Genomic DNA, 23,254 nt, shown 5'->3' with positions numbered 1-23,254 from the left:
TAGACGTACGTTCAAAAAATCATCTATTATTTAATATTATTAATTCAATAGCTTCAGGCAACACTAAGTTTATTTATTTTTACGATCCTACCTTTCACAGCACAATAAATATCTTCTATTTCATCCAGGCTAACCGTCTTTACTTGTGTTGTTACAGTCAAACTACGACACGCGGTTGTGCGGGCTGTGTCCTAACGCGCAGAGCCGTCTCGAAGACCACCGGCAGACGAAGCAATGTCCCGCCGACACCGCGGGTAGACTGCTATGCTGGGACGACAAGCACTGTCAAAAATGTTAGTTGCTTTTATAACTATCTAAATGTTCTACACTTCAAAATTTCGCATTAACAATCAATAAAGCAAGAAATAGATCCCCTTTCCGTCTATAATAAAAAAAAACTTTATTTGTTCTCCACAATGTACAGATGTGTTACTTAAAGCATCAGTAAAGGGTATGTACGAGTGAAGACTGCCACCCGAGATAAACCAGTGCCTGTGCTTCGCGAATTCCTATGCCAGTAGCAATATAGTGGAACTAAAATATGCCATGAAGTTATCATTTGAAAAGAAGTCGAAGGTCAGGCAACCTATTTTATTATTCATTATTAGTGAATCGAATCATGAAATCATGAGACCAAATGCAGATGACGGACGTTAAAATTTGCCGCGACATGACATAGCACATAAGTGTGTTATATCTATCTATCCCCTCCGGTTGATTGAGGGGAGGCCTGTGCCCAGCAGTGGGACGTATATAGGCTGTTTATGTGTGTTATATCTACTCTTTTATCTGTTGACAAAAATACCGCTGTAAATTACAGTTATAGCCTGTGTTTTCCTCTTTAAATGTGAATCAAAAAATCTGATCAGATGTCAAGTGGAACTCGCTCGCGACGCAATAAATACTGACAGAATTAAAGTACTTAGCCAGTGGAATTAATTTGCTTGACTCAATCCTAGTTTTTCAATTTTTTCGTTGAGTCTTCAGCGAGAATATTCTGTTTTTCAGTAGCCTAAGGATAGGTTTTTACTGAAGCGTTGCGGAGACGTACAGAATGGACCAATCACAGCGCTTCCCTTCAGTGAAACCCGACCATAAGCTCTTCCGTAACCGTGTATTTACCATTCCGCCAGTGTGCCCGACGGTGTGCGGCGAGAACGCGTGTATGGAGGACGGTACGTGCTGCCACAGAGAGTGTCTGGGCGGCTGCGACGGGCCCGGTGTCAACCACTGCCACGTCTGCCGTCACTTCTCCATCGGGTACGGCCCCAACCGGACCTGCACTAAGTCCTGCCCTATTGGATCCTATGAGGTACGTGAAAAGAAGGAACCTTGAAACATTGATAGAAAAATGCTTATGAAGTATTTTTTCATATTTTTAAATGAAATGTTATGCTATTATAAAAAAAAACTAATTTGAATATTTTTGCTTTTCATGCAGTTGTTAATTTTTATCAATTTTTTAAAAAATATCTCCTAAAGTAGGCTTAATGACGTGGCCTTTGCTTAGTTTGTATTAAAATTTTAGTATTTTTATTTTGTTAGGGTAATGTGCCTAAACTGTGGGCGGTCCCTAAGAATACTCAGGCCCAATAAGATAAACACAAATAACATTTTGTTAATTTTTCATATCCTAAATTAAGTTTGTATAGTTTATGCTTCTAATAAACATGATGAGGGTTAGTGATCCTCATTATTATTGAAGTAATTTCATTAAGTTTGTTAACAACACACTCATAGGCACCTTACCCTAGTGATGACCACAGATTATATTTATTTTGATATATTTTAAACGGCAATTGGCAATGACAATTTGGGTATACAGACTACCTTTAGAGGTCACGTGAAGGTCAAATAAATACACAATTATTGCTAAAATAAACACCGTCTGTTTTGAGAGCTAAAAATAAAGAAATAAAGCTAATTAAGACGAAATCTAGAAATGTTTTTAGAACTAGCTTAACTTTTTTCCCTTACGTACCGAATTGCCCATAAATTCTATAAAATTATTAAAATCGAAACTAATAAATGTACTTGGAGAGACGACAAAAATACGTCTTGATTCAGACGATAGATTCAATAAACAAAAGAACAATGAGTGCATTAGCAGTTTGTCAATAACATTACGTCTGTATGGATCTTGTGTTAGTACTTAGTGTGTTAATCGTAAAGTGACAAAAATGACGCGCAAAACGAATTTTTATCAGTTTAAGTTATTAGCAAATTTATGCAGCTTGTATAGGTACCTCTATGTACTAATCTTTTCAACGGCCCACCTTTTGTTTTAATTCGTTGTATTTTTACGCTAGTTCACGATATAATAAAGAGACAGTATATCATGAACCTAATTGTTCCTCGCGACCTACCGTCTGCATAACCTGGACTAATCATAAAGGGACATAGAGCGATGATTCTTATTGCAGATGTTGATCAAGCTTCTAACGTATAAAACTGAAAGAAATTTATTGGATCCGCCAAGTAGTTTTTGCATGATGCGCCAATAAATTTCATTATTCCCGCATGGTAAAGGTCGTAAATGGTGGTAGGGTCCAAGACTTTTTTAAGGTCTAGCTTTTAGGCTGAGGTTGTCACCAGGTCGCAGACAGCCTATATCCGTAAAGAATTATATAAAATTGCAGTGGCCACCCATCACCCAACCTGTCGCCCATGATTGCATACCCCGTGGTCCCCACCATGGGGTCTGCTGTTCGGGACTTTTCTCTCCTTCTCTGTATGACGTGTCGTCTGCGTAAACGTTGCGGGAACATAGTTAAAGTTTTATTATAGTATAAATAAATAAGCATATGTGTGGCAGTTGTTCCGCCGCTGCGTGTCGGAGCACGAATGCAGACAGATGCCGCCTCCAGCCAATAGTGGCCGGCAGGACAACAACCAGCCGCGGATACTGGCCTACAAGATCTTCAACCACACGCGATGCGTCTGGACCTGTCCCAGTGGCTATATGGAGGTAAATAAATTCAAATGTTCTTAATTGCACGTTACACTAGAATAATAAAAACGTAATAATATGCCGTATATTAAGGCCAGGTTAAGAATACTCTAAACCGGCGAGCATGCATGAAGTCACATGAGAGCGGATGATGCGAAAGTGATGTGTCAGAATCGTAGTAAGTGGAATTCCGTGGTTTCTGCCTACCCCAACGGGAAATATTCGTGATCTGATGTACGTAATACATAAGAAATATTACAGGCAATTGGTGGACTTTTAGCTTAACAGTAATTTCTTCCAGGCGACCAGACAACCTGTTTTGTTATTATAGCCTGACTATTCGCGATAAACCGCGCTTTCGATAGTTGCGCGGCCCACGCTGTCTGTCGTTCGCATTATTGGAACTCGTACTTTCACTTTCCTCTTTTCACACGTGTAAAACAATTTGTAACACGGTTTGAACGGAAAATAATCTTACATAGGTATTTTTTATTAATTAAACTTATCGTAAAATATTGTTTTTATTAGTTTAACTAGCTTTTTGTCCCTGCGGCTTCGCTCGCGTTTTTGGCGTAACACGGTTCCCCTTTCCTTATGTACCAATTTTTACTTTTACACCTTGAAAACTGCGAAAACTCCCATATAAAAAAGAAAATTGCGGAATGCTCCATACGAACTTCCGCCCTCCTTTTTAGGGAAGTGACAAAATGTAGTTAGAAAGAGACAAAATGTAGCCTATGTCACTCTCCATCCCTTCAACTATCTCCACTTAAAAAATCACGTCATATTGTCGGTCCGTTTTGCTATGAAAGACGGACACACAAACATACAGACACACACAGAAACAAACAGATTTGTTCGTTTCAGTTCTCTCGGGACGGTAGATATAGTATAGATAGATGATATAGTAATTTCATTTGCTTTAGTAATTTACTATTATGTACAGTAGACTGAAACAATGTGTCGTGGTGGAAGCTTTGAAGGAAGTATATAAATAAATAGCGTGGGAAAGAAGTAATTGACGATCGCTGCATCAAAACGCTTGGTCGCTCGGCCATTTATTTATCATAGTACATACATAGTACAGCGCTTCTCAGTCGATGTACCTTCTACATGTTGATACAGGGACTGTACGTAGTCGTTACATGAGCCATGTCAGCCTGTGGCGTCGCAATAATAACTGAGCAGGATCGGTGAGTTCGGTCATTGACGCATCGACCCAGCGACCCACACGAGATTATGATGACAAAGCAAAGTTGCGTTCATGCCCTCATGCCTCAGCGTAGTATCGAGCCGCAGCTGGAGGCATGAGGGCGAAACGTAACGGGTTTTGTTTTATAAACTACCACGCCTATGCCGATTGGGGTAGGCAGGGGAGCTTAGTTACTCCGAACCGTCGCTTCTTCTACGAGTAGTAGATTCCAACTCTTTATACATCCTTGTCGGTTTAGAGCACTTTTGATATAGACTTTCTTTAAACATTCTCAATTTGATATGTTCGTTATAAACTCATCACTAATTTAAGAGCCACGCTTTTGTCGGTGTTGCATTCTTCATGCTACTTTTTAGGGAAAAATAGGGCAGTGCTTTAATTTAAACTGTGGCTTCCGGCTTCTATTTACTTAAGTACAGATATGGAATGGTTTCTCCTTCTGGTTACGTTATATTGGCAGTCGCTTCTGTAAAAACCAGTCAATATTTTAGAGTTTCGTTATTGCTTATCTATAAGCAAATCTCGGAATAAATACCGGATAAAACGCTAGAGGATGATGATGTTCGCTACACTATAAAATACAGCAAAAAAGCACGTCATTTAAAAATACATAATTTCTCCCATGATACAGCGTGGCGACAAAACTGACGGTCGTTGCGAGCCGTGCCCGGAGTCCGGTTGTCTCCGGGAGTGTCCGGGCGGGAAGATCGATTCCATCGGCTCCACCGAGCGCTTCCGCGGCTGCACACACGTCAACGGCGACCTCGACATCTCTATACGAGCTACTGGCAGTGAGTATTAAACAACATAAAGAAAAATAAAGCATACAATACAAAAAGAATGTTTGTAAGGTTTTCACTCAATTCGACCTCCTATTTTGTAATATAGTTTTAAACATGTAATATTGCTATGATTGCTATGTCATTGTACCTCTATTATACGTTATGGTTCGAAACACATATACTTTTATTTTTAATTTCCTTTTTAAGATTTACTAGGTATTATACAAATTACACACAACCAAATAGGTAACAACACAAACATTTTTAACTTCCATTGATAAGGTTATTTACTTCTTTATTTAAGATCTTAACTCTCGTTGGTGTGGTTTCTTCCACTCATGCCTATCTGAAGACAAAATCCAAAGACAAAGTTGTATTTTTTTTCTCAAGGCAACACAATGGCAGTTCTGGAAGCAGCGTTGGGCGAGATTCGCGTGATCAACGGCGGGCTGAAGGTGAAGCGATCCACTCCGCTCGTGTCCCTCATGTTCCTCAAGAAGCTCGAGAGAATCGCCGCCAATGACAAGAAGTGAGTCAGTACTTGAGCCTTTAGGTCATTTGCGGTTCTAAATAAATAAACTAAAACTTTACGCGCGCATGCGTCTCCGTATGAATACGATTCGTGCGAACACGTACGAACATTTTTGTATCAGTGTGCGCAGAGTGCATAGTACCACAGAATTGATATACGTACAGAAAAAAACACTCCACCTCCCCGTACCGAATAGCGATACCGCAACAGTCCCCGCACACTAAGGATACCTTTACGAGCTCTTTAGCCTTGATTAAATAAATTATGATTATGTCGTTTTAAGTATCAGCGCGTTATATTTATTTATTTATTTATTTATTTTTACAGTTTTACATTCAGCCATTACAGTAAAAACCAATTCGACTGAAACAAACACATATAAGACAACAAATAATGACATATTAATTAAGAATAAAGATCGATTGTGTTGTGATATTAATAGTTGTAAAGAAAATTAAGAAACTGGTAAAGTCGAGTCGATTTTATGGAGTGTCCACCCTGTGATAGTACTTATTAGGCTGGAATTAGTCGTGCGTTTTATTTTTGACGTGACTTATAATAATAGATTTCCCGCAAATGGCATTATCTACTTGGCTGGACGAAGGGAGAGCGCTGAGGGCTCTCGCCCGGTACAAAATTTAAGATAATACGCCTGATGTTGCCCATTTAAAATAATTAATTGACCCTCGTCTAACACGCTGGCAGGATCGGTATCCTGAAGTGTTTGTTGTCGCGAGCTGATTGGCAGCCTCTATGGCTAGAGTAATCGGGTCGTCAGGATCGTATATTAAGTCCTTCGGGCGCCGATACTTTTTAGTACCATCCCTAAGTGAATGTATTCGGAAGCCGCAGCTACCAGGGAGATTAGACTGGTGCAGAGCAGAATCGAATTAGTCATGCATGTTCGTATGTTATCATCGTACGAAAACGCATCCAAAGTGCCAGGTTTATCGAAATCTTCGTGATTACAAACATAAACTTTATTTTTAACACTTCCAGGGGAGTGAGCCTATACATATTTGGCAATCAAAACCTTGAGTTGCTGTGGGACTGGGAGAACCACAAGCCGATACAGATCGAGGGTCGACTCTATATACACTTCAACCCGAAGTTGTGCTACCGGCTCATAGAGGACCTCACGAACTTCACTCACTCCAATTTCACAGAAATGGAAGTGTCTTCTGAAAACAACGGATACCAAGCTCCTTGTAAGTATACATTTTCTTTCTTTATCTATGGACAGTCTGTGATAACTTGAAGCTTCCGACAATTTTTATACTTTGTAAAAAGTAACATGATTAGAATAACAGCAGGAATGAGACACATCGACGAGATATGTCTCTTTTACACTAACGGTATATTACGTTGTACAGGGTATAGGTAACCCAAAAGATCTCTTGTTCACATAATCACCATTGTTACTACCTATGTATTTCAAATACCAGATACCAAACAATCTATATACGCACTATTGAGCTGATGTTTGGGCTAACAGCCAACCCATTTGCCAGAGTTTATCAAACCGCTCGAAGGCCTTCGACTTGGCTTACAGACTATTGACATAACAATAACAATATTTTATTATTTTTAAGTCAATGTAGTACACCGGCTCGCTTCTCAAACGAGAAACGTCGACTTGCACCAATGTGTTATTCATTTATCTTAATTGCTTTTTTTACTAAAACAGTTGGCTTGACCATTGTATACGACGATACGGCTCACCACCTGTTACGTTGGTTTAACAGAAAGCTCGGTGAGGTGTGGGTACTTAGTTCATCTTACGATGGACAGAGGTACCTCTGTCTATTGACATTGGATGGATGTACCATTAACTATTGACATTGGGATATAGTCGTAAGCTTATGTTGTTATATGTATTATATTTTATATCATTTCAGGTTTCAAGAAACATCTCAACCTGAGCGTGCACATGCTGCATAAGAACCTAGTCATCCTTTCATGGGATATGTATTGCACTGATGACACACGCAAGTTGCTTGGTTACTCTATCTACTACATAGCGGCTGAGCAGAACGTCACTTTGTATGGACAGCGCGACGCTTGCTCGGACACGTAAGTAAATCCCAAACATTTTTATTTGGGCTCGTTACTATGGCGATGACAACCTCCGTGGTCTAGTGGTTAGAGCATTAGGCTCACGATCTGGAGGTCCGGGTTCGATTCCCGATGGGGACATTGTCGGAATCACTTTGTGAGACTGTCCTTTGTTTGGTAAGGACTTTTCAGGCTTGAATCGCCTGATTGTCCGAAAAAGTAAGATGATTCCGTGCTTCGGAGGGCACGTTAAGCCGTTGGCCCCGGCTATTAGCCGTAAAAACACCTCCACCAACCCGCATTGGAGCAGCGTGGTGGAGTATGCTCCATACCCCCTCCGGTTGATGGAGGGGAGGCCTGTGCCCAGCAGTGGGACGTATATAGGCAGTTTATGTACTATGGCGATGACTGTAAAGGGTTTTTGAAAAGCTTTGTAAATAAAACAGAATTAACCGGTAACATACCCACTATATTATCGGGTTTATAAAACATATAACAACATACAAAAATATTTAAGATCAGAGGAGTTAACGGCCACATCGAAGCAATTCGTCTAAAAAATCATGAGTTGTCATTGCGCACGTACTTCTATATGAGCAAATATCAAATTGCAATATTGCTGTTTTAGATTAATTGGTTCAATGTGGCCTTTTTAGACCCCCAGCACAGATTGTTTCAATATAGAATTACAACAAAAGCAGCCACGACAAAAGGCCCAAAGACAAGCGGTGTTGCCAACAACAATAATTATAAGGGAGAATTATTAGAAGACTCATTAATGGCGATATGCAAGTTTTTCGGCTAGACCTACGTACTAATATCGGAAAATATTTCAATCAGCATGTCAAGAAACTGACTGAAATTATATTTGTCGATTCAGAAGTATATTTAGTTACCTGTTAACTGACCTACTATGTAGGAATTTTAATTGAAAATTCTAATATTAAAACATGTTACGTAACTAAAACAAACAAATTGGTACTAAAACAATCAAAGAGACAATAAGTATTGTATTTACTAACGGTAACTATTTTTGAACGATACGTTAAATCAGGAAGGAGACTTGCATAACCGTGCTATTTTTAAACACGAGCCAACTGCAAGGGCCGTAATAAAATATAATTTACAATCCTATTTACAACTATTATTATTTGTTACTGTTGCGTGTGCTATGCTAGTTAATAAATAATTTATATTGTTGTTTACCAGATGGAATGTCCTTGATATAACTATGGATGATGTGCGGAGGAACAATAGTACGCAGGAGCCAGAGAACTTGAATAAGATTGATTTCTTGAAGCCTTGTGAGAACTTGCAACCTCTCTTCTACCCGGTGACGCAGTTGACTCCGTTCACACGTTATGCCGCGTACGTCAAGACGTACACCACGTTGCAGGATAAAAAGGGCGCGCAGAGCTCCATCATATACTTCAAGACTCTACCTGGACGTAAGTTATAATACTTTTTGGACTTTAAAATATCAAATTAATGTGCAATTTCCTTTTTCTATAATACGCAATAGTATTAATACGGCGATACGGCACAACTCACATTATATCACTGGAGGTTTTATTGTGACTGTATTTAACGTACGACAAAGTGCTCATTTACTTAATCTGTAGATATGTAACTACTCTTTACCTAAGTAACAGAAACATACACAGGCCTTCCGTCAAACAAACGGAAGGTCCCAAGTAACAGACAGATTAAGAAAAATATGAGTAAATACTTTATAACACAGCATGCGTGCATTAAGCGCAGCGTGGGTAAGCCTCCCACAAGGTGAACCGATGACCGTCTGAATAACGCGGGAAAACGCTGGATGCGGGCAGCAAAAGATCGGTCATTGTGGCGAGCCTTGGAGAAAAACCTATGTCTAGCTGTGAACGATTTCCCGCTTATAATGATGATGATAATGACATTATAACCATCTTTTCCTAGGTCCGAGTCCCCCGCAAGCGCTGACTGTGGAGTCCCTGGACCCACAGACGGTGTACATAAAGTGGCTACCCCCGGCGTTGCCCAACGGTACCATCACCATGTACCACGTGGAGATACAGGCCAACCAGTACAACCACGAGACCATCGTCGCCGGCAACACCGACTATTGTACCAACCGTACGTACAACCACCTGCTACCACTCTCTCACCATTAAAAAAAAGACGCAATATACAGGGTTTTAGTGACACCGTAGCGATTACTGAGGGAGATGATTCAGCTCAGGATTCTAAGTTGATATCAAGTGGAATCTTCCACCGCAAAAGTATAGAATTGAAAATAATTTTGAAAAACACATTCCATTTGATATTAACCCAGAATCAAGCTGCTAGCGACAGCATACTCTTCAGGATACCGATACAGATCTCGCCGGCAATTTTTTCCTTCATTAGTGCTTATCGCTATGAGTCCAGTTTGGGCTAATTCTTTCCGACATATTCTTCTCAAACAATGTCTTAAGCAGTGAAACATCGACGAAGCATTATGATCTCCATGCATATTGCCTTGATTTTATTACTAGTCGAGAGCCCTCAGCTAAATGTCAGATTCAAGTCGAATTTCATTGTCCAGCAACCCGAGGGAAATGTTTATATTTATTTATTTTACCTACTTTATACCGTTCAAAATTTAACTAGGTTTTCCACCACCCACCGGTGACATTCAATTTTCTTTGCACAGCGAACAAGCTAGCTACCCTACTAGCGATTCGCGGCGAGGACGTTCCGAAGAAGCAAGAGGAGAAACCAGTTGAGGTCAAGAACGGCACGTGCGCGTGTCGCGGTGAGACCAAGCCGGGCACCAGGTTCAACTCGCAGGCCGAGGAGGAGCGCTGGGAGAGCATCATCTTTGAAAACGAACTGCAGAATCAGGTACGCACGTTAATCTTCAAACATAAAGAACGTGTACTCACAAATTCCGTGCTTCGGAGGGCACGTTAAGCCGTTGGTCCCGGCTATTAGCCGTAAAAACACCTCCACCAACCCGCAGTGGAGCAGCGTGGTGGAGTATGCTCCATACCCCCTCCGGTTGATTGAGGGGAGGCCTGTGCCCAGCAGTGGGACGTATATAGGCAGTTTATGTTATGTGTACTCACAAATTGACAAGAACAATAAGATTAATGACTACCTAAATGATAAAAATGTCTGGTATTGAATGTGTTCCTCTAGTTATTAAATAACTTGTGATGTATACCCTCATTGCTTTAAAAGATGTGATGCTGTTGCAGTTTCTTGTCATTTCTTCTCCTCAGCTATAACACCTTGCGAAATGACGTGAACTCAAAAATGTTATATTGACCTTCAACAAGTTTATCCATGATAATTATGTTGAATAAATGATTCTGATTTTCTGATTGAATTTGTTCGACAACGCGTCTAAAGTAGTACATTTAGCTGGCGCCGCTGCCCTTCCCTACAATATTTATTTATCAATAGCAGCGAGTGTTTACATTCTGCCGTAAGTGAGAAGACTGCCTCAATTTAGTGAAGCCATTTTGGCAATGGAATTCAACATTGTTTGCTTTCCCCGTTGGGAAATAGGCGTGAGTTTATGTATGTATTCAAACACTTTTTATGTTTGTTTATCTAAAGTATAACTTACTTTTTTTATTTTTTTGTTTATTTTTATATAGATTGCTTGTTGTGTAGGTTGAATGAAGTGATTAGAATATTACAATTTGAAAACCTCCTCAGGTGTACATAAAGACGGATAGAAACAAGACCAAGTCTCGGAATCGTGTACGGACGAGACGGTCCATCGAGACATCCAGCCTACTGAGCACTCTCGTCATACTAAGCGGAAATACGCGCCCTACCATTGGACAGAACTACAGCAACGCTACGGAAGGAGGTAACATTCACATCCCTATATTTAAAAAAAAACTTCACATGTCATTATCATTGTCATTCTAAAACCATGTTCATACGCTCACCTTCTTGCAACCTAATCTCTGCTTTTTCTTCGTCATTCATGCTTACCATACCCTCATCACAGCCATATCGACCTTCTCATTTCAGCGAAGTGCAGTCGCATCCAGCCTAACATATGCGTCGTAACGGACAATAGTACAGGTTAAAACATAATCATATTTGTTTGTAACGGGTGTCCGGTAGCTGCATGGAAACTACAGTTTTTCTAACAAATATATTTGTTAGAAAAATTGGAAATCATTAGTATCACAAGACATTCCGAGTTGATTTATAGTTGACTGGATGGGCCAAGTTTATATTGGCATGAAAAAAGAAAGTAAACGTTGAATTTTTTGCATGGAGATTTGTAGGTGTAATATGAGTAAAGAAATAATATATCAAATTTTTATTAGCTCATCCAGTCTTTCGAATTGTTAATGCATGTTTATTTCTTAGTATTAAATGTAGACGTATAACAGACTCATTTCAGACGTAGTTAAATCTAAGGTTGGTTCATACGCATCGTCAATATTTTCTCAATTCATTCCTTGTCATTTTTCATTACATTTAAACGAGGGAATTTTGTTATATTTAAATATTTATTTAGTAGTTCTGCCAAAACAAATTCAAAGGTATTCGAATTCATTTGGGTAACAAGTCCAAAATAATAGCCCCCGTTACCCTCCCACGGAACAAACCTAATTTGTTCTCAAGGTGACTTCAAGATTCATTGCTAACTTGAATTTGACTCACTTAATACACATGAATTTACAGTAATAATGATCAAATAATTTAAGAAATGATCGAACTGGGGTAATGAAAAGGCCACATTGAATCAATTTACCTAAAAAGCATATTGCAATGTATCATTTGCGCATATAAAAACGTAAGTGCACATTGCAACAAATCTCAAATAGCAATACTGCTTTTTTAGATGAATTGCTTCAATCTGGCTCTTTTAAACCCTTGGTATACTTGAACATCATTGTTTCTATGTTTTACATATCGACCAATTTAATATTAATATAAATAGCACATAATAGATAGACATTTCAGTCAGATGAAAATAAATGTATTAGATTAACACAATCTTTGGCGACAATGTCTGAAATAGGACTAAAAGAAACCCAACCACATAGCAAGTTCCTATTATTACTACTATTAGATATATTCTATAGTCTAACCGTAAGCGCTGTACCGTGGTATTGGTGAGAGCAGACGCGCGGGGGAAGAGAAAGCAAATGCACACGTTCCATAACACGACAGACAGAGACAGAGATAAGTTAAATATTGCGAACGAGAGACAGGGACAGACAGAGAAGATTGAGTTTCCTCACCCCCGCGTAATCGTAGCGCAACTACCTAAGGGTGGATTTCCTCTTAAGCGAAGAGGAGATAGGATGAGCAGAGATGTGTAGAAATCGACCAATCACCGCGAGAGAAGAATGCGACAGGGCGTCTTCTCTCTCGCTCTCTCGCACGTTGTTTTTGTTTGATTCTGCACGTCTTCCCTTTCCACTAAGATGGAAACCTATCCTAAGACGCGGTATAGTGTTCGCGGTCAGGCTATAGGTATTCTAGTAACTTCAGTAACAGATCAGAGATACGTAAGTCGAAGTAATATGTTAAGGTTATCCTCCACATTCCAGGCTACGTAAAGGCCCAGTACTACGAGTTGGATGGTAACACGCGGTTTCTGACGGTGCGCAACATGCGTCACTTCACGTGGTACACGGTCAACGTGTGGGCGTGTCGCGAACAGCAAGACAACGAGACTGCCGAGGCCTACGCTGAGACCTGGTGCTCTGAACGGTCATACAACACCTTCCGAACTATGGAGCTGCGTGAGTATAACATACCACAACAAATACTTTATTCCACATATAGGAAATACAAAAATATAAATCAGAAGAGAAATAGAAAGAGTAAAATAGGCGGCCTTATTGCTAAGTAGCAATCTCTTCCATTCAACCTTTGAGTATAGGAGATATGTATTTATTGAGATATTTTATGATATAGCGGGATTGTGCAGCATTTAGTAAAGTTTTTTCGTCATTAATCATTTGATGACATGCATGTATCTGTAACTGTTTTCTTAAGCAAACGCTTAATCCCAATGCACCCAGAGGAGTTCCCGCGAGATTACGATGATGGGGGGAGGAGATTGAGATTGGTGACTATTCGGGTGCACACAAACTTAATCTAATTTCAATTTGACAGCTCTTAAACTAGTGCTGTCCTTCACTTACAGTAAGTACAGGAAAGAGATAGACCTACTTTTAGTCCTGAAAAATGAAGTTAACTTAGGTTGGTGGTTGCCCCAATCAGCACCATTGTATGTCAACGCTTCGCGGCGAATTTAAGTGAACGTATGCATACAAACTTAAAAATTACAAAAATGACCCGGCACAGAACTCTCCGAGTTTCTGTGTGCATTAATTACAACGTATAACGTTCAAACGGAAAATAAAGCGAATTTAAAAATTGTTGTCACAGCGAACGCGGACGTAGTAACGGACGTGCGTGCGATAGTACTGCCATCTAACAAGACGTTGCCAGAAGTGAATGTGACGTGGTCGCCACCGCAGAACCCCAACGGATTCGTGGTCGCCTACAACGTGCACTACTCGCGGGTTGAAGACAGTAGTCAGGTCTGTATTGGATATTTTGGATATTTACTAAAATAAATAAATAAATAAAATAAAAATAAAAATAGCCTTTATTCACCGATGTACAGTTCTACTTTACATAGGTTTATTATATGTATTACGTATTCTAATCGGGCTGTCCTGAGACATAGGCCTCCTCCATCAAGCGCCAATCTGCTCTACTTCGTGTGTATCGTCTCCACCCCTTAGGTAGGTCATCCTCCCATCTTTTGATTGGCCTCCCTCTTCGCCTTTTGCCGTCTCTGGGGTACCATTCCGTGATGTCTTTTGTCCATTTGTTAGTTTTAGACCTCATCATGTGTCCGGTCCACCGCCACTTCAATCTTCTCGCTGTTTTGGTTACGTCTGCGACTTTTGTAATCCCCCTTATTTTCGACATGGTCCACCTGTCTCGCAGTCTCAAGCTCAGCATACTCCTTTCCATCCCATTCTGGCAGACCTTTAGCTTGTTGCTTTCTTTCTTTGTAAGAGACCATGTTTGGCAACCGTATGTGAGTACTGGGAGTATGCACATGTTGAAGACTTTCCTTTTTTGGGAGACTGGATATGAAGGGCTTTTCATTATCTCTTTGAGGGACCAGTAGCGTGCCCAACTGTTCGTTACTCTTCTGTTGAGTTCTTTGGACATTTGTTCTCGTGGTGATATTATTTGTCCAAGATATATATATTCCTCGACGTATTCTATCTGTTGGTTCTCAATACAGATGTCATGCTTTTCCCAGTTTGTCATGACTTTGGTCTTTGATAGGTTGATCTCTAGTCCTGCTTTACTGCTTTCGGTCACCAATTCTAGTAGCATACTCTGTAGTGTGTCCGGGTCTTCTGCAAATAACACCAAGTCGTCTGCGAATCTTAGGTGGGTAAGATTGCATCCGTCAATTTTTACTCCGCAGTTATTCCAGTCAAGGTTCCTGAAGATTGATTCCAACACTGCTGAGAAGAGCTTGGGTGACAAGGGGTCGCCTTGTCTGACTCCTCTTCTAATTGCAAACTCTTCTCCAATGCTCTCTAGTTGTATCTTCGCTGTACTGTTGCTGTATATATGATTGATTATCCTTATATATTTCCTTTCTATACCTTGGTCCAAAAGGGATTTGTATAGGTAATTGTGGAACAGGGAGTCGAACGCCTTGTTGTAGTCTACGAATGAGATGTAGTAGTGTTTGCCATATTCATTAGATTTTTCTATAAATTGTTTTACAACATGCATATGGTCGACCGTGGAGAAGTTGCAGCGAAAGCCTGCTTGCTCTCTAGGTTGTTGCTCGTCTAAGATTCTTGTGAGTCTACCAAGGATGACCTTCGAGAAGACTTTATATATGTTGGACATAATACTGATGGGTCTGTAGTTTGCGACATTTTGCTTATCGCCTTTTTTATGTATAAGTATAATTGTTGACTGTGTCCATTGTGTAGGGACTACTTCTTGATGAAGGACGTTGTTAAAGAAGTTAGTTAGTGGTCTGGTTATAACCTGTTGCAGGCCTTTGAGAAACTCATTTGTGATCTTGTCGTCACCCGTCGCTTTTTCATTTTTTTGAGAGAGTATTGCTTTTTTAACTTCGCTTCCCATGATTTCTGGTATTGTTTCTTCGTCTGTCTGTTCCAGTCCTATGATCTCTTTTCCTGTCTCTACTTGTCCATATAGTTTGGCGTAGAATTTTGTAGCTATTTTATTTATAGTCGAACGATGTGATGTTATTTGTGTAGTTCCCGTGGTCTTCCTTTCATTAAATTTTGGTATCCAGTTATTATAGTCTTTAAGTTGTTTTAGTGCCTTTTTGATACCTCCTGTTTTCTCTATTGCAATTGTTATTTTGTTGAATCTCGATTCTTTTCTATGTTTCCTAATACATTTTGTGATTTTTTTACTTATATTTTCTATATCTTTTAAATTAATTTTGCGGTTTTTTAGTAGGAGTTGTCTTTCATACATAAGTTTCTTCGCCTCTATCCCTACATTGTCGTTATTTTTAATTGAGTAGTTTATCTTTTTGGATACAGTTTTAAGAGCATTTTCCAGTGTGTCATACTGTTGTTGTATTGAACATTGAGTGTTTATTATTGGTATATCTTTCTCTGCTTCACTTATAATCTCTTCTGGGAGAGGTAATGGAATATAGCTTGTTTTAGTTTGTATGTGTTTTCTAGAAGTTTTCGTATTACAGTTTATTGTCGCTCTTACCATCCTGTGGTTTGTACTAAAGTTCAGCTTATTGACGACGTCGATATCGTTGAATGATGCGGGTTTATTACTCAAGATGAAATCGATTTCGTTTGTGTACTTCCCACAAGGTGAGATCCAAGTCCATTTCCTCGAGCTTTTCTTTTTATAAAATGTATTCATTATCTTTAGGTTGTGTTGCATTGCGAAGTCCAACAGTCTTTGACCATTGTCATTCCTTTTTCCGCTGCTGAACTTCCCTGTGACGAGATGTTCTCCTTCCACTGGGTTTCCGATTTGACTATTGAAATCTCCTAGTACGATACAGGTTTTATGGGAGCGTTCCATTGTTTCACTCAGATATCTATAGAACTGGTCCTTGTCTTCTTTAATTCCCATTTCTGTGGGCGCATATATCTGAATTATTGTCCACGGTGTTTTGAATCCAGGGAGCTTTATATTCAATATGGCTATTCTGTCTGATTTGCTGGCGAAGAGTTCAATGTTCTTTTTAAGGTGTTTCTTAACAAGGAAGCCTACGCCATACATGCCTTGCTTTTCACCTTTATAGTACAGGACATAATCTTCGTATTCTTCTATTTCTTCTCCGAGCCTCCTCACTTCGCTCATACCAATAATATCCCATTTTATGGTTTTTACAGCTTCGGATAGTTCAGATAGTCTTTCTTCTGTTCGAAGGGTGCGCATATTAAGTGTCGCTATATATATTTTCTCTGGTTTGTTATCTTTTTTTGAGTTTTCGTTGTTTGTTGGGGACGGAGAGTTGTATTTTCTAGAGTTATTTTTATTATTGTCTTTGTTATTATCATTGTTTCTGTTTTTATTGTTTTTGTTATTTTTGCTGTTATTGTTTTTTCCTGCTTCTGGAGGGTATTGGTCTAATTCCCCACGGGGACCAGCCGGGTTGGGGAATGTCATTCTGGTTTCGTTTTGTTTAGTTGTTATATTTATTTCGGTTTGTATTTTCCGGTTCCCGCTTTTTAGTTTTTTGGTTGACTTTGTTCAAGCGAACTCCCCCTGCCCGCAACTACGTTGAAGCTGCTGGTTTTCGATACCTTATCTGGCCGAGGATAAGGCACTCCACTCTCTCCTGGTTTGCTGAAGCTACCTGGAGGTGTCTTGGGTGGGGAGGACGGAACGCGCTTTCTCTTATCCCTGTTTTCTTCCCTTTCCTGTTTCTCCTTTACAATGAGTTTCCCATTTTTAATGATGGCATACTTGCCAGCTTCTCTGGCCTCCTTCATTCTTGGGACTAAGGCCCTTCTATTCTCGATGACCTCCTTTGGGAGGTCCTCGGTTACAGTTATATTTTTGGGCAACTTCTTTCTATTCCTAAGGAGCTCCATCTTTCTCCATCCAAGTGTCAGTACCACCTTTACTGGTCTAGTTCTTGTTTCGTCTCTCCTCCCAACTCTATACACTTGACTTATCTCCCACTTATCCCAGTCGCTGGATTTTATCAGGTTCTTATTAATATTGTTCAGAGTTTCCAAAACAATGTCCATAAGTTCGGTGTTTTCATTTTCCTCTTCTTTTATCCCGAAGATTATTAAGTTATTTTTCCTGGCATCTATTTCCAACCGCTGCAGTTTAGATTTTAGTTTATCTATTTCTGTTTTCAATTTTTCATTTTCTTGAATGATAGGTTTTAGTTTTTCTTCCAATGTTATTGAAAGTGATGAGTGCACTGACTCGGTAATGACAGCGGTTTGCCTTTGTAACTCATCCTTGAGTTTGTTCCAAAGTAGATCGAACTGTTCCTCCATTTCCTTATTTTTTACCAAAATGGGTAATTTTTCTCTTCTGGTCACACTGAGTGTCAGTGCCGTAGAAAAGGTTTAGTTTCTGAACGTAATTTCCACCTCTTATGTTGGTCAAACTGCCGCTTGTTCCCTTTATGTCACTTTCAATTTTGACATTAGCAGCAGATAACCTCACTTCACTACGAATGTTTTAAGTTGGTTTTTTAACACTTTTGTTTCTAGTTATGTCGAGTTTTTTTATTATTTCGGCGCGCGGCTAGGTAAACTTTGACGCGAAGGTCACTTCCACCGATTACGGTTATATTTTCACACTTTTCTGGCATAAAACACGGGAGCGTTCTCATGAGCGTCTGACGTTTACGAATACCGGAACCGGAAAAAAAAATTGGATATTTACTAACGAAACATAATAATAGCCATAACAGAAAACCCTCATTAAGATCAAAGAGTCTGCTAAAAATAAGCTTTCACTTAACCGGTAATTCCACATGAAAACATTATTTTAGTGATCTGAAAATTGTTTCTTTACAACGTGGCTAACTACTCTGGTAACGTACTAATGTAAAATTGTACAATTTTGATGAAATTCCTTTTTACTTGGGCGTCTGAAATGTTGATGACAAATTGAAAGTTCTTCTTAAAACTTTTCAATTCTTGACCACACTGGACACAGAACACACACTACTCTGTCTCTTGTTTTGATACACAGGCGCAAGACGTGAGCCTACAGAACTGTATCGCAGCGTCTGAGTGCAAGAACAGTTCGTGTGTGACTCTACTACGTAACCTGTTGCCTGGCAACTACAGTGTTAAGGTGACGCCTATCACCGTCAGCGGGGCCGGCAACGGATCTGCGCAGGCGTTCATCTTCATTGAGGTGAGTTATAGGAAGAAGATTTATTTATCTTTTTCTAAATAGATTTTGGCCAGCCTTCTGTGCAACGTCCGAAGACTGGCCATTTTACTAAGGACTATAGGCAATGAAGACCACAAATGGGTGCCAAATGGCAAAAGGCGTTGGGCCGACCGAGAAAAAGATGGCGTGGCGAGTTGTATCCATACTTGACGTCTTGTAAAAAGAGAGCCCAAGATCGGGAGGAGTGGAATAAAGGGAGAGACGCCTTTGCCCTGCAGAGGGATGATGTAGGCTAGAAATAATAATAAAATAGCTTTTATGACTAATGATGTTAATGCCGAAATGAGTTTGTGATAAACATATGACGAATATAATACTATAGGTCTCATGACAAACTGCGTATTTGACAAATACTACACGGATTATACCTTATTATGTAGATTAGTTATCTAAACATTTTAAAAGAGATTTTTTTATTCTATAAATTTTAAATTAGGAGAAGAGTTATTTGCCAAAAATCAAGTTGTAATTTCCTTTTGTATTAAATGTAACTTATCTTTTTCTAGGAGAGGGCAGCAGGCCACGAATGGATATGGGGCGTTATATGCGGATGTGTGATCTTGATACTGGTTTTGGGTGCGGGGATATGGTACGCCAAGCGAGAGTTCTTACAACCCTCCGAGGCAAATAAACTGTTTGCGAGCGTCAACCCTGAGTATGTCTCGACGGTGTACGTGCCTGACGAGTGGGAGGTGCCCAGAGGAAACATCGAGTTCATCAGGGAACTCGGGCAAGGATCCTTTGGCATGGTAAGTCTTACTTTGTCATTATTACAGATTTTTTGTCATAAAAATAATTAAACTTATGTGAGCTTACAAGATCAACGAGTATGTAAAACTATCAAGAGATGTATGTAACAGAGTTGTAATGTCATTTTAATTACAATTTGAATAGTGACAAAGCATTGAAGAATATTTAATTATGAGAGATCAAATCGTTATTTCATCTACGCTCGCGTTGTGTAATTTAACTTCTTGTGTGCATTTTAGGTGTATGAAGGTATCGCGAAGAACATAGAAAAAGGCAAACCAGAGACTCGGTGCGCTGTGAAAACTGTCAATGAACATGCCACTGACAGGTAAACGTTTTCAAAATTTGCATGCGTTTGTTTATGGTATATTTTTGTATATAATTATATATAAAATAAAATGCAGCTAATATCAGGATTCATATTAAAACGTTTCTTATGAATTTACGCCTAACTGAACAAAGTCTCTCGTGGGAGTTTATGTATGTATCTTGAACTAAGTTTAGTAGCTAATAAACTGTCTGATCGCCTATCTACCAATCTAGAAGTTACCCGATACAAAGGAATGCTGCTATCAGCAAATAGTGACACAGAATTTTAGTCATATAATAAAGTACAATATTACGTATACATCGGTAACTTCGCAACACACCAATTCGCATCGCGCGCATAATAATATCTACGTGTTGGCTTCGGCCCCACGCACGCCTTCCAAAAGTCCGGGACTCCATAGGGCCGAGATATGGAAACGACATAGATAATAATAAGTCCCAAATGGCCGTAAGCCACTAAAGAGTAAGGGCGAGAGGACGCACACTGTGTCTCGCTCGCACTTACGCTTTAGGCGGCACACGTGAAGAATGAGTTTTTTTTGTATGGTACTAACGAGATTTGCTTTACTTTCGCATTCACAAAATAGTCTCCAATCTCTACGTCATGTTGAAACTTGCAGGGAGCGCATCGAGTTCTTAAACGAGGCGTCAGTGATGAAGGCGTTCGACACGTTCCACGTGGTGCGCCTCCTGGGCGTGGTGTCTCGCGGCCAGCCCACCCTGGTGGTCATGGAGTTGATGGAGCACGGTGACTTGAAGACGTACCTCCGCTCGCACCGCCCCGACGCAGACAGCTCCTTGCCCAAGAAGGATGACAACAATCCGCCCACGCTGCAGAACATATTGCAGGTCAGTTTCTTTAGTATTGTATCAGGGGGGCTAAAATGGCCACATCGAAGCAATCCATCTATGAAAGCAATAACGCAATTTGTCATTTGCGCATATAACATTAAGTGCGCAATGCAAACAAATGTCAAATAGCAATATTGCTTTCTTAAATGAATTGCTTCGATGTGGCCATTTTAACCCCCCAGGTATTTATTATTTCTTAGAAATTAATTAGGTAACTAGAACTTTTTAGATTTTCACGTCAAACTATACTTTCAATTTTAAAATTTGGCCAATAGAACGAACTTTTTTTTGTAATTTGTCAATTTTACATCGTATGTTTTGTGTGATCATTCATATCTGCCCATCCGCTGTAGATTTAGTTGATAGTTATTTTTTTTTATAAAGATCCTGATTTGAAGATAATAGTTAAACAAATACCATTTTGATATTGAAATAACTGTATTCTTTACGTACTTAAACACTGTTTTAAAATGTACAAGTGACAATGACAAGTAACCTCCCTTTTCTTATTTCAGATGGCTATAGAAATAGCCGACGGTATGGCCTACCTATCGGCCAAAAAGTTTGTGCACCGCGACTTAGCGGCGCGTAACTGTATGGTCGCCGGCGACCTCACGGTCAAAGTGGGGGACTTCGGCATGACCAGAGACATTTATGAGACTGATTATTATAGGAAAGGCACCAAAGGCCTACTGCCGGTGCGCTGGATGAGCCCCGAGAGCTTAAAAGATGGGGTAAGTTGGTATACTTTAGATATTTTGGTGATTCAGTCTTGGCTTTTATTTCGAATTAAAATCCGCTACATCGATACCAATATCGCTTATAATTATAATGTAGACGACGCCTTAGAACGTCAAAAGACGAAACCATAAAAGGTTGATGCGTTATTGCGTAAAAATATGAAACGTTCTGAGACGGTAAAATTTACGATTATTATGTTTACAGGTTTTCTCAAGTAATAGCGATATATGGAGTTACGGAGTCGTCTTGTGGGAGATGGCGACACTCGCTATGCAACCATATCAGGTAATATATTTAATTATTCACTGAATTTCTTTCGTATATGTGTGTCTGTGTAAGTAGTTCTATTTTTAGAAAGTCAGAATTGTATTTTAAGTATTTTACATAAAAAAAAAAAAAAATTAAATAAACCACAGGAGGATTCCTGTTTATCAGAATTCGATATGTAATTCGGTATTACCTTCTTTGATTTTGATCAAAATTGAAAATCTCCAAGCGCTAATCTCCAATGTAAAGGTTTCCGATTGGAAAACATGTAGATACATGGTAACATTAAACCGGCGCACTTAGGACATAAACGAAAACAGGTCTCTAACAGATAACACGTACACAAAGAGCGACCGGCCTTATGAATACGAAAGAATACACCAGCAACAACACTTACTATCCACAGGGTCTGTCAAACGAGCAAGTGGTCCGCTACGTAGTAGAGGGCGGGGTGATGGAGCGGCCCGAGCACTGCCCGGACCGGCTGTACGAGCTGATGCGCGCGTGCTGGGCGCACCGGCCCTCGCAGCGGCCCTCCTTCCTGCAGCTCGTGGCCGACCTCGCGCCCTCCTCGCAGCCCTACTTCCGACACCGCTCCTTCTTCCACTCGCCGCAGGGACAGGAGCTCTATGCGCTCCAACGGTCCAATGCTGGTGAGTGATAACCAGATATATCTAATTAGGTTATTTGGCCTGGTTGTAGGGGCCTTCAGGCCAATCTGTCGATATTTTTTATGCAACCAATACTTGCCGAAGAGTCGAATAGTACGTACTGTGTCGGTAAGTAGTAGTAGATACAATTCATTACAGTCCTGGGCGGATTGCAAACCGAGCCGTTGGCGAGGGCGTAATGCAGCCGAAAGTGTAATGACACGGTCACACGTCTCATAGGAGGTTTTTCAACACACTTGTGAGAAAAAAATCAACATAAACAGCTAAATAAAAAAAAAAACAATAAAAAAATGGCTAAGAAAAGTATTTCTGAAACCAGGCGGCAAAGGCGCGCAAATTTATTTTTTTCTATTATCTCTCTTTGTTTGAATTAGCAATGCGAGCGCATATAGAAAGAGCACAGACAAAAATAATTAAAATATACGAAACTAAATATTTTTTTTTTATAATAATGTAAATTAATGTTTATGTTATAACAAAAATATATAAATCATAACAGTTATTTATATTTTCATTCCTCAAGGCCTGGACATAAAAACTCGATTTAAAAAGCTGTACCTAATAACAAAAACACCCGTGCGTTAATATTATTACAGTACGGGTGTTTTAACTTTTAGAGTGCTTTATGTACCTAGAAGCGGTGCAATAGGAGCGGCAAGTGTGTTGAAAAGT

The 23,254-nt window shown here is 39.7% G+C and overlaps 1 protein-coding gene across 2 annotated transcripts in view; it reads left to right on the top strand.

The window, feature by feature from the left end:
- LOC126372783 (insulin-like peptide receptor) overlaps nucleotides 1-23,254 on the top strand; it is a 90,288-nt gene that overhangs the window by 61,416 nt on the left and 5,618 nt on the right. The window contains exons 6-26 of one of the 2 annotated variants that reach the window (XM_050018674.1): nucleotides 158-293; nucleotides 1,134-1,312; nucleotides 2,816-2,968; nucleotides 4,795-4,954; nucleotides 5,336-5,474; nucleotides 6,477-6,685; nucleotides 7,376-7,550; nucleotides 8,742-8,980; nucleotides 9,474-9,650; nucleotides 10,210-10,400; nucleotides 11,223-11,379; nucleotides 11,547-11,600; nucleotides 13,088-13,282; nucleotides 13,935-14,089; nucleotides 18,765-18,932; nucleotides 19,478-19,720; nucleotides 19,961-20,049; nucleotides 20,672-20,900; nucleotides 21,419-21,637; nucleotides 21,849-21,929; nucleotides 22,318-22,564. In XM_050018674.1, the coding sequence (XP_049874631.1) occupies nucleotides 158-293; nucleotides 1,134-1,312; nucleotides 2,816-2,968; nucleotides 4,795-4,954; nucleotides 5,336-5,474; nucleotides 6,477-6,685; nucleotides 7,376-7,550; nucleotides 8,742-8,980; nucleotides 9,474-9,650; nucleotides 10,210-10,400; nucleotides 11,223-11,379; nucleotides 11,547-11,600; nucleotides 13,088-13,282; nucleotides 13,935-14,089; nucleotides 18,765-18,932; nucleotides 19,478-19,720; nucleotides 19,961-20,049; nucleotides 20,672-20,900; nucleotides 21,419-21,637; nucleotides 21,849-21,929; nucleotides 22,318-22,564 (3,595 nt within the window). The remainder of the gene's footprint in view (nucleotides 1-157; nucleotides 294-1,133; nucleotides 1,313-2,815; nucleotides 2,969-4,794; nucleotides 4,955-5,335; nucleotides 5,475-6,476; nucleotides 6,686-7,375; nucleotides 7,551-8,741; nucleotides 8,981-9,473; nucleotides 9,651-10,209; nucleotides 10,401-11,222; nucleotides 11,380-11,546; nucleotides 11,601-13,087; nucleotides 13,283-13,934; nucleotides 14,090-18,764; nucleotides 18,933-19,477; nucleotides 19,721-19,960; nucleotides 20,050-20,671; nucleotides 20,901-21,418; nucleotides 21,638-21,848; nucleotides 21,930-22,317; nucleotides 22,565-23,254) is intronic. The other variant, XM_050018685.1, reaches the window with a different exon arrangement.

Source organism: Pectinophora gossypiella, chromosome 2, assembly GCF_024362695.1.
Source record: "Pectinophora gossypiella chromosome 2, ilPecGoss1.1, whole genome shotgun sequence".
Classification (NCBI taxonomy): domain Eukaryota; kingdom Metazoa; phylum Arthropoda; class Insecta; order Lepidoptera; family Gelechiidae; genus Pectinophora; species Pectinophora gossypiella.
This window is presented reverse-complemented; position numbering and strand designations above follow the sequence as displayed.